Source organism: Xyrauchen texanus, chromosome 28, assembly GCF_025860055.1.
Source record: "Xyrauchen texanus isolate HMW12.3.18 chromosome 28, RBS_HiC_50CHRs, whole genome shotgun sequence".
Classification (NCBI taxonomy): domain Eukaryota; kingdom Metazoa; phylum Chordata; class Actinopteri; order Cypriniformes; family Catostomidae; genus Xyrauchen; species Xyrauchen texanus.
Genome location: NC_068303.1, coordinates 40,860,067 through 40,872,071, shown reverse-complemented (window position 1 = coordinate 40,872,071; position 12,005 = coordinate 40,860,067). Strand labels below are relative to the sequence as shown.

At 38.0% G+C, this 12,005-nt stretch overlaps 1 protein-coding gene across 7 annotated transcripts in view; it reads left to right on the top strand.

The window, feature by feature from the left end:
- LOC127621843 (protein 4.1-like) overlaps positions 1-12,005 on the top strand; it is a 151,090-nt gene that overhangs the window by 123,388 nt on the left and 15,697 nt on the right. For 4 of the 7 annotated variants that reach the window (XM_052095606.1, XM_052095605.1, XM_052095604.1 and 1 more), the window contains 2 exons: positions 1,980-2,138; positions 8,376-8,930. In XM_052095606.1, the coding sequence (XP_051951566.1) occupies positions 1,980-2,138; positions 8,376-8,930 (714 nt within the window). Of the gene's footprint in view, positions 1-1,979; positions 2,139-7,076; positions 7,197-8,375; positions 8,931-12,005 lie in introns of all 7 variants that reach the window. The other 3 variants (XM_052095603.1, XM_052095608.1, XM_052095607.1) reach the window with 3 other exon arrangements.

Here is a 12,005-nt window from a genome sequence, read left to right as displayed (position 1 = left end):
AGATGCAATATCACAGTTACATGAGTTAGATGATTTGGTTTGTGGGTAAAAGGAAAAAATTGCAGTCTAAACCTTAAAGATGAAATGTGTCATTTTTACTCTAAAGATTTGCAAAAATAATGACTTTGCTAAAAGTCTACGCCAGCAGTGCAATGATGATAATAATTTCTTAATCTGTATTTTTATTTTTTTCATTTAAAATCTCTAAAACTTGTTCAAACAAGATCAGATTATAATTTTTTTTTAACTTTCAAAAGTCTTAAAATCTTATGCAGTTTGCGTTAAAAAAAGACCTTGTTAAAAAGACAAAAATACAGATTGACAGAATTACTTTTTGCAGTGCGTCTTCTATTGGTTGGTCAAACGAATAGTCCCGTCCCAAACTCATGTCATTGGTTTAGACAGAATTTAAACCGCTAGATCACTCAAACAGACTTATTAGTAAATGCTTATTAGCATAACACACTGTATATCCCCACATTTATATTCAGTTAGTACTACTGTTGTGTTGTCTCAGCGGCAGGTGTGTGTCTTTAGAACTGAGGCAGTATATCACTGCATTACTGAAGTCCTTTAAGTGTGTAAATGAGTCTGGCTTCACTGCTGCCCACAGCCCCTGACCTCTACCTGACCCTCATAACCCCACTGTTACACTGGGATCAAACAGTGGGATTAACAGTGTCATTCAAATTTGGAAAACTGATTTATTTTGCTCTAGATAACTGTAAATTAGTTCTGTAGATCACACTGGGTTTTGAGTACTTCCTGTTGTGAATTCACTCTCATAGACTGCGAGTAGATGGCATATTTAATTTAGTGTGAATGAAAACAAGGCTGTAAGGAATAGACGGACAGTCTGTTTTACTGTTTTAAGTTGTGTCTAACAACCCATGGACGGTACTATGACATGGATGGTCTATCCATCACAGCCTCATTTTCGTTTGTCCAAATAAATATGATGTCTACTCAAAGGTTTATACATTTTCTTTTTTTCTTTTTAAGGTACTCCTGAACACCTAAGCTCAGTTACAAAAGCTAGTGAGCTGTCTGTTGCCTACATAGGCAGCTGCCTTCTAAAGCAGCATTTTAGCATCATGAGTGACTATTTAATCCACTCTACATAGGCAGAAACATGCTTCCAGTATGTGACGCAAAAGAGATTTGGTTCACAGTTTTATACTAGCATTTATCTCATTTATAAAAGTGATACCTTCTAAGGCAGCATCCTAACTGAAATGGAGCCTCATACGTGACCGATTTGAAACGCTCCTCATAGGCTCTCACATGCCACACTAATAGTAACTCAAACACATGCAAATACTAGCTCAAATATTCCATTTTTAATTAGATTAAATATTTTCATCAGTTTTATTAATAATTTGTTTTAAATTATTTAAACTATATATAAAAAAAAAACATCAGAATTTAATAAATAATTTAGTGCTAAATGCAATTTGAACTATTTAAAAATAATAATTGCATTAATATTTTCAGTGCTGAATGAAATATAAACTATTTTATAAATAAATCTTTTCATTACATTTTTATCAGTATTTTCAGTGAAAAATGCACTTTTTTGCATTTCACTTGACACTGAAGGAAAATGCATTCGGAGTTTGCTTTTTTCATGAAGGATGTATGTGATGCTGCCTTAGATTTTGGCCAAAGCAAGGTAACTTAGAAGGCAGCGTAATGTTGCTGCTGACATTTTGAAACCTCATTTATGTCTGTAGCACGCCTATGATGGCCTTAAACTGCTTTCTATATTGGCAGCTCACTAGGTTTTTTATACATAACTGCAGACTCTTCAGGTTTTTAAACTAAACTGGTCGTTTGGGTCTGTTTTTATGTGCTCCTGTTGGGTGAGCAGTGAGGTTCAGCTCAATCGTGGTTCAGGACTGTGTTTGACTAACATGCTGGTTGTCCCTTTGCCTTCACCCCTCACTGCCTTCCTCTCCCTGGTGCTGGGGGCCCATCAGGACTTGGATAAGACACAGGAGGATGTGTTGAAACATCAGGCTAGCATTAGCGAGCTAAAGCGCACTTTTATGGAGGCTACACCCGAGGCCAGGCCCAGTCAGTGGGACAAACGGCTGACGGGCAGCCCTGCCACCACCCTGCGCCTTCAGGCTCACGGGGTATGTGTGCTTCGCCCCGGGATACAGACGGCACTTCATACCCTCTCCTCTGCTTGCATGACCCTGCTTGTCAGTCGCTCCCTGTCCTTCTCGCCCTGAGAGACTGCCTGTGTGTTTGGTTTCTGTTCTGTGGTGTGACAGTTGGGATCACCTTGTAAGAGAGTATGAGGAGAAGACGGGGCACTTGTAGACAAATGAACAGGAGAAATCAAAGCGCTCAATATGGCGGCTGTAGAATAGAAAGTCAAGCCTTTCAGTTGATGACTAATGCATCTGCTGGTCTTCAAGAGAATCATTTAAATTATGGACCGACAGCCATGTTCATGCAATTAGTATAACCTGGGGTTGTTTTACTGGCGGTTTTATAAAAGGTAAAAGATGCTGCAATCTGCGGGAACACGCAGTCCATGAAAAGTCTGGAAAGATTGCTTGTATGACCAAATCACACAGGATTAAGATCACGCTTTTGTAATTATTATATCACCTATGTTCCTGATATGTAACAAATCCTGGATGAATAGGGCTTTTTTTTTTTATATAATTTGGAATGTCCAATTCCCAATGCGCTGTAGGTCCTCGTGGTGTCGTAGTGAGTCGCCTCAATATGGGTGGCGGAGGACCAATCTCTGCTGCCTCCGCGTCTGAGACTCTCAATCCGCAAATCTTATCAGGTGGTTGTTGAGCATGTTACCGCGGAGACGTAGCACGTGTGGAGGTTTCACGCTATTCTCCGTGGCATCCACGCTCAAATCACCATATGCCCCACCGAGAGCGAGAGCCACTAATCACGACCACAAGTAGGTTACCCCATGTGACTCTACCCTCCCTAGCAACTGGGCCAGTTTGGTTGTTTAGGAGACCTGGCTGGATTCAAACTCGCAACTCAAGGTGTGGTAGTCAGGATGAATAGGGCTTTAAAGTACAAAGTTCAAAGAAATATTTTAAAACTGTCAGTTTCTGAAGATATAATGGTGTAATAATGTTTTTATTAAATAGTTTTTTTAAGCATCCAGAGACACTTAGTTATTGAACTAATTCAAATTTACCAATCACATCCTATGACCTTAGCGTAAACGAGGAGTCCTATTATTTTCTGTGATCAAAGCTATTGCAAGGTCTTTTTTTCTCTTCTCCACAAACAAGTTTTCTGTGTTAACTGTGGACACCTACCGTTTCCTTGCAAATTTCGTTAAATTGCCCCTCTGGCAAATTTTCCACTCATGATTTTCACATTCAAATGAGCTTGTGATTTGCCACAAAATATTGCCAGAATTTTGCTGTTCTTCACCGGTAGTGGTGAACCTGCAGCAAACCTTTGGCAACAATGGACAGTTTGTCGCTTCTGGCAAACACTTCAATGGCAAACTGACGAGTATGCCTCCGAGTTCATTTGCATGTGAAAATAATGCAGCCAGTTTGCCACATGGGTTTGGCAGAACTCTCGATTTTTGTAAGAGCGCTCATGTAGAGGGCTAGCATTGAATGGAGTGTTGATGCCCAAACACGAGTCGTTTAGAAGCTGCTTCGCCCATTGCATCATATCTAGTTATCAGTATCCTCGAAACCCACATTGGTCAACCACTAGTTGTCACTCCAGAATGCACATGCGCATTAGCTAGTGCAACGTGAAAAAAAAACAACGTTTTGTTGTGATTTGAACTGAAGAAGCTTAACTAGATTTCAGTCTTTCGCCATTCAAGTAGATAGGAGCTGCATGACTGAAAATGGCTGTTTAGGGCCACCATGTGAACTGACTGGAGAAAGGACTTTGGCTCTCCTTCATGCTGGATCTGATGAAGTCAAGAAGATGATCGAATTACTCAGCAGAAGTACTGTTAGCATGATATGTATGCTAGATTAGATAACAAAGGCTAATGTGAACACCTGTCTTCCTTGCGTCACAATGCTCTGTTGCCAAATTCAATTTAAGGAGATTTTAAATGACTACCCATAATCCCAGCTGTCACATACTCATGCCTTCTGCCTTTCAAAGCTGTCATTTTATGAGCACCAACCCCAATCTGATTGATTCTTTTGAGTTGTATTTTGTTTTCATGTTAGCAATGTTTGCTTTTTCTGTTGTTCATGTTATTTACTGTAGTGTATGTGTATCACATTACGTGTTGCTCTCTCTGTACTTTTCACTGCTGTAATTTTGTTCCTTGCTGTCTTGCATGTGTCTATGTTCTTTTGAAATGACTGTTTCCAGCACTGTAAAGTCTTTCTTTTAACTAAACTGAGAACTGCTTTCTCATTATTTAAGTTTGCATTTATCAGTTGTGTTTTTCATTTATGTTCCTGTCTCTCAGCTGCACACACGCTCCTTCATTTTATTATTATATTTTTGAAAGGCACCGTTTTTCTTATTCTGATATGATGCAATCTTCTGCTTTTTCTTGATTTTTTTTTTTTTGTTGACTTCTCATATCAGCAGATGTTTTGGCTCCAGCCAATGACAAAGTTATTCATTTCAGTGTTTTGTGTGTGTGAGTGATTTCATTTGCACCCGTTTCACATTATCGCCGCTTTGTCACCCTTTAAAACACTTCATCTCTGGGTTAGAAACACCGCTTTGTGCACTCTTCTCACTCTGTGTCCTCTCTGCTCTTGTAGTTTTCTGTGTGTTAATGTTGAAATAGTTTTGCTTGTTATGGCTTCATTTGTGGTGAGGGATAGTTCACCCAAATAATGCAAATTCTGTCATGATTTACTTGCCCTCATGTTCTTATAAACCTGTGGGATGTTCTGTCTTAGTGGAACACAAAAGATGTTCTTGCTGATTGATCTTTCTCTTTTAGTATAAACAGTGAAGATAAACAGAGACTGGGTTTGCCAAAGTCCAAACATCACACAAAAGTATCAATATCATAAAAGTAGTCTAAATGATTTGTGTGCTATATTCCACGTCTTCTGAAGCCATATGACAGGCCTGTTCAACTGGAGGTCCGCGGGCCAAATACGTCAGTTATTTCTCTCCGATTGCTTTTCCTTTATACAAACATATACAAACATGTTTATACATTATATATAGTATACATCAACATTTTAATAACAGTATTATTTGCTGTCAGACTCTTATTACCCCTTCACTGTTGAGAATGTTTTAAAATTTGTTTCAGAGGTCGCACTACAAAAATGATCACTCTTTTTGGTGATGTGGGTTGTAATTGTTATTATTTAAAAATGTTTAGATTTGCAGAACTAATATCATGGGCAGTTGACAATCGAGTATGTTTTAATTTGGTCAAGAGAACTTGTGATTTGAAAAGTCAAGTTTAAATCATTGCATCCATAACAAACTTCATTTGTGTATCAGTGTTCTGTAAAATTGTATTTTTCATTTTGAACTTCTGTGCAAGTGCTGTGGGTTCATGCCTTATTTATTTATTTTCTAGTCTAATTTACTCTGTTATTGAACAGTTTTAGAAGCACTATGTAAATAAAACATTATTTTAATGCAACAAATTACTTCCACCTAGCAGAAACTACTGGAGAAACAAAAAAAGGTATTTTTTAACATTAGTAAATGTATCGGCTCTCATGGACTAACAATGAACCATATTTTAGGTTAATGTTCATTTTATTTATTTTTTATTGTTCATTACGTTAGTATTTCTTTTAATGTTAACATGTACAACATTTCCTTTTAAAAATGTATTAGTATGTTGAAATTAACATTTAATCAAGATTAATACATGCTGCAAAAGGGTTGTTGACTAATATTAAAATTACAGCCTTATTACTTTAATTAACCTTTAATTTCCTGCTAGGTGGAAATATTTTTCATGACAAAAAAATGTAAGCTATAATTCTATATTTTCATGTATAAAGACCCATTTATAATGTATGAGAAAAATGGTACATTTGATATTATAAAGAGCTGACAGCGTGTACATTAAATAATTTCCATTTATATAGTCATTTTACTTAAGTCAAAAGAAATGATAAAAAGTATAACATGGAAAATATTTACTTTTATAATATTTACTAGAATGATGTTACATGTATTACATAAACATTTTCAATTCAATTTGTGCTCCTTGAATAAAACAGTTATGTTAAATTTGTTAAAAATGTTACTCTTTAATTTTCTCTGAAATGTTTTGCCGGCCCCCTAGTACCCTCTTGCGGCCCCAGACCCAGTTAGAAAGCCCCTGTACTATACTATATTGTAAACTGTTGTCTGTAGAAAGATGACCAGTTTTTAGGGTTGAATAGCCGTGCCATACGATATCATTGTGTGAGAAACAGACTGAAATATTTGCATTTAATTCAAACATGACTCATCAAGACTTGACTCACGATCGGTCTTGAGATGTGAGAAATTATTATATTTTATGTTATCAATATTAAGTGATCTTATGGCTTCAGAAATTTTTGTTTTGTGCTTTTATGGAGCATTTTTGTCATTTGTAAAGCTTAATAGCCCGAGTTCCCATTAAAAACATCTCCTTTTGTGTTCCACGGAAGAAACAAAAAATAGCATTTTCTTTTTTGGGTAAACTACTAAAACTTTAGCGCAGTGGTTCTCAACTGATGGGTCGTGAACCAAAAATACAAAAAATGTCTTTGTCTTGCCAACTTGTGCCAACGACAATGTGTGTTGTGCAGTGAATTAACAGATGCCTGTGCATGTTTGGTAATATTAATAAATGTTTGATTCGAATGACATTTTTGTTTACTTTTGTATGACGAGCGTTTTTGTCCTGTGTTGGGTCGCCTCTTGATGTCCAGTGTTAAATCCTGGAACAAAACCAGTTGAGAACCGCTGATTTAGAATCTAAGCATGTTCTCAGAGTATTAGTTCTATCCTCACTATGTAGTGTCACTGAATTGCTTTTCTGTTTCTCTCTCCCTCTTGTTTCCTTGTCTGATCTTGTCTTCAAACCCGCTCATTTAATGTCTTGCCCTTCGGTGTGGTCCTATAACCCCGTGTAGAGTTTGGAAGAGGAGCTAGCCTACCTCTTTCTGAGTAAGGCCTGTTTCTCTGGTCTGGCTGGTTCATGCAGTACCACTACTGCTCCAGCAGAGGGCAGTAAAGCCTCAGCACACCTTGAGGTGCCTTTCACTGTTATCGCTTGCTCTGTCTATCCCTGTGCTTGATCTGGCTTTCTGTCTCTATGCAACTGCTTACGGCTTTGTGTTCTCTGCTGCCACATCCCTCCATCTCTCAAAATAAAAAACAAGTTCATGTCCAGATCTGGCAGCGGGGACTGATCCATTCCTCATCAAAATTTGAAGAGATGCCATGTAGAGGTGCTCTAGAAAACAATGAAATTACACTATTGTAAATACTAATGTAAAAACGAATATGCCATTACTGCATGAAATTAGTACTGATGAAATACTAAAGCATGTACAGGATCTTTTGACATGCCTAGTTTAGAAATTGTGAATTATATCTGCCGACATATGAAGGTAGTGTAGTGATAACAGAATAATAGATGCATCTCAATAAGCCTCTTCTGAATTGAGTGTAGTTGATGGCACTTGTGAAATCAGCTCTAGAGAGGGGTTGTTTTGCACTGTTGTGTTCCATGTCCTTGGATGTAATTGCCAGACTGGCCATAAACTTAGAGTAAAACTGTAATTTAGCCAATCATTTTCATCTTTGCCGTTGAGTGTGCGTGAGTCCTCTTTGTACTTTGTGTTATTTGCATGATCTTGGTTTACAAATGGACTATAGCACTGGTAAGGGTAGTCCTGTACACTAACTGTCAACACTCATTTGTTCCATTCCACATGGATGTCCTCATAGTTTTGTGGTCCAGTCTCCTTCTGAAAGCGAGTGTTTGAGTGACTGTGTGCGCTACGATTGCCTTTAGGTTCCACAGAAAAGCTCTCCCCATCCCGAGACTGAACGCAGAGATGCCAGCAAGGTGGTCCAACGTCCTCGCTCAGCCAGCCAAACTAGCATCACCTAGCCAAACTGACACCTAACACTGCACACAAATCTCATTGTTTTTCCATTGCAGACATCCATGATTCCAGTCTTCCTCTCTCCATCTTTACAACATTGTTTTTTTTGTTTTGTTTCTCTTTTCTAAGAAATCACCTGTCCATCCATCCTTCAGCTTGCCATCATCGTCTGTCTCTCTCGTTATGTTGCTTATATATGTGTGTTGTTTTTTTCGTTTATGCAGGAAGTTTGTTTCTTTCAGTTTGTTTCTGTGGTCATCGTTTATGTTTTTGCTTTTTTCTCCATCCCACGTGTGTCTGTGTGCTTGTCTGGTGTAGAGTGCAGAGGACAAACAGAGTCCTGATGTTAACGGCCAACCAGACGTCGTAGAGGTCGTGGAAGAGACCGTTGTCATCGAGGAAGTCGTCAAAGCCAAAGCCAAACCCAAAATCCCCGCCCCTGAGGCATCCATCACCACAGAAACAGAGAACGCTCCGGAGGTCAAAGAGGAGAAGAGTTTATCGTCAGACAGCGAGAGCGAAGAAGAGGCTGAGTACCATGCTGAACCACCCAGTACGAGCGTCTCGGCTCAGCAAATCAAAGAAGATCCTGAGGAGGAGCTGGAGGTGGTGCTTAACCAACAAGCCCCACCCTCTGGGATCGAGTCACCGCCAACCACAGAAGCAGAACTTGCTGAGCCTGCGCAGCCTGAAGAAGTATCGACAAATGAGGTCTCGATGACGCCGGACGAAGCTCCAAATGGACACACCCTTGACGGTGATGTCCCGCCCACTCTCAGTGCTGTTGCAGAAGAGGAGCCGCCTCACATCGTCAACGGCAGCATTTCCCATGTGGAAACTGAGCGCATGCCACAGGTTATTTGTTGTTCGGAGGTAATTGATATCCCGAGCTGAGATGATCGCCTACGCTTCCCCTTCCTCATCTCATCTCCTCTTCCATTTCCCACTCCTACTTCCTTTCTGGAAGAAGATCCTGCTTTATCTGCACACTGGCTGCTCTGTGCTCTAGCATTGTTGAAGGAAGCGATTGAAGCTTAAATGAGAGAATTTAGCCAGCTTGTTCTAGAGTTAAACATCAGTCATTCCATCTTCTCACACCTTTAAGTCGATTTTATATTCCATCTGAGTCCTCTACACACACACTTGTATACATGCACACACACAAACAAATGTCACAGTGGTATTGAAGACGTTAGCAGGGAGATTTGCATGTTGCCTGTCTTTTGTATGGGGATGTGTTGCATTTTTCATGCAGCTCCGTGCATATTTATTATTTGATAAGTGAGTTCACATTGATTCTCCTCACTGATAGTTGAGGATAGGCATATAAACATGCCCAATCCCCAAGCTCTATATATATATGTGTGTGTGTGTGTGTGTGTGTGTGTAGGGCTGGGTATCGCCAACTACCTGTTCTGAGAATACATCACGATTCAATAAATCACAATTCAATATCTTAATTGGTATGCACTGAGAAATGCTGGTTTAAGAGTTTGTACTTATTTAACCCTCAAATGCATGGGTGTTTCGCCAAACATTATTCGTTATGTCTTTAGTGACCCGGCACATATATCTATCCCATATGGATCTAAAAAGTGCCTGGATCGTGCATTTTCAAGTATTTTCAAGACAGTTAGAAAATAATACAATAGAATATAATATATTCTGTTACATTTTGATTAGGACGGTGTAATTAATAATAAAAAATACAATCGACATAATTAATCATGCCTCCTGGTCCATACGTAAATGCTGTAATAAAAGTAACTATTTTCTTACCATTGGAGCAGTTCAAGCTTAAAGTGCACGTAACTTAGTTTTTTTACTAGGTGCGTCAGCAGGGGGCAGTCAGCGCACCTCGGCAAACCTCACAAGCAGCGCAGACACTGAATGAAAACACAACTCCTGTGAAAATATAAACTAGGATTTTGAAAGTGAACGCAAACTTTGTTTGCACTTTAATTTAAGAACATGTAATGTCAAATGTTCCTGTTCTATACACGCAGCGTATATAACACACTCTTACTTCTGCGGAGATGATAGAATGAAGAAACGTTTTCAAATACACAGAAAACTTCAAAGATCTTCCTTCATGAGAAATAAGGGCTTGCGGCAGAGTTTCCGTTAGCCGGCAATGACCGTTTTTGGAGCGTTAAAATGTCCTAATGTCCGAAAAATGTAAACATGCGAGCGTCCACAGCGTGTTGTATCCAGCACATTGGCAAAAGCAGTCTGCATTATTTCTGTTTTGTGTCCCACAATGAGAAACTTCTCCCTTCAGAATCACATTAAAACAGCGTTGTGTTGCCATCTTTTGGAGAGAAGGACACATGGCTATTATGTGTATCTCAAGTTATAGAGAAACACACAGTTTGCTTCACTTTGGCAGCTAACCGCTTTTGTGCTACGAAAAATTTGAGGAAAATGGTAATAAATATCAAGAACCAAGGAAATTAGCCGAGGTAAGAAATATGACATAACCTAATGATTTTTTTAATATATATATTTATTTATAACTGAAATGATATGAGGCAAATTGCAGGGTTTTTTTTGCCCCATTGTTTAATTATTATTTTTTTTTTTATTCAAATGACAATTCCATGCTAAGTTCATTTTTTTTTTTTTTAAAGCAGCTATAATGAACAAACTTTGATCAATAATTTGACTCGATTGTGTCATTATTAGCCTTTTGCATTATTATTATTATTATGCATAGTCCATCATGTTTACGTCGCAAAATAAACTGAAATGAGGACTCGATTTTTTATAATTTGTCTGGCAAACGTTATTATTTTCGTTGGTTGGCCGGCATTACAATTTCTTAGCTGAAACTTCAAATATTGTGTAAACATTTTAAATATTTGGGAAAATGTTGATGTTTAAAATAAAAAAAATGTATGTCATTCATTAATTTTAAAACCTTAAAGGAAATCATATATCCTCTTTTTAATGATATGATTGTAAGTCAAATATGAATAAATGACTTCTTAAGGTATATGAAGCACACTTCCACATTAAAGGAATATTCCGGGTTCAGTACGAGTTCAGCTCAATTGACATCGTTTGTGGCATTATGCTGATTACCATCAAACAATCAAAACAAAAAGCTGTAATGGAGTTTACAGTGAGGCACTTCTAATGGAAGTGAATGGAAGTTTTGGATGGTTTAAAGGCAGAAACGTGAATCTTATAAAGGCACATACATTCATTGTTTATATGGTAGTTTTGGGGTTTACAGTGTTACGTTGTGATGGCAACGAAGTTGTAAAATGGGATATTACTTTGAACAGATGCGGTTAGTAAGTGATTTTATCACACTAAAATCATGTTAGACACATATTGTTTATGTCTTGTGTTAGAGTTTTTTAAAGTAAAGGAGAGATGATTCTAAACTTTTTTGTTGTAATCAATATTGATTGGTTGAGCTTAAGCTTGTATTGAACCCAGAATATTCCTTTGAGAAGTATGACTATTAATCGCCATTGCTCTAATGAGAGTCACTAAAGACCCGAGCTATGCATTTAAGGTTTAAACAATAATTAAATACAATTCCAATTATCTAAAGTTTTGGTAAAAGTTTGTGGACAAAATAAAAAAAGGGTGACTCGTGATATATTGATGTGATTGATGTATTTGTATGATTGGGTGCTTTTGCATGCTGTTTATTGACTGCCAAAAATTACAGAAACCAAAACTGCACTCAATTACTATTTGCCAAAATGAGTACAAATACAGACTTTGTCAACATTTTTTTTGGCTTCTTTTTTTCAGTTTGTCTGCTGTGATTTGCATATGCTGTATGCATTATACCAGAGTCTAGTTTAAAGCGGCACACTCTGGTTTTGTGTTTCTTTAAACGGTGCATGGCATGAAGTTCCTCTCTTCACTTGTGTTGTGCAGTAGTGCTGTTTGTGTGTGTGTTCATGTGTGAAGTTAACACATGCCGGA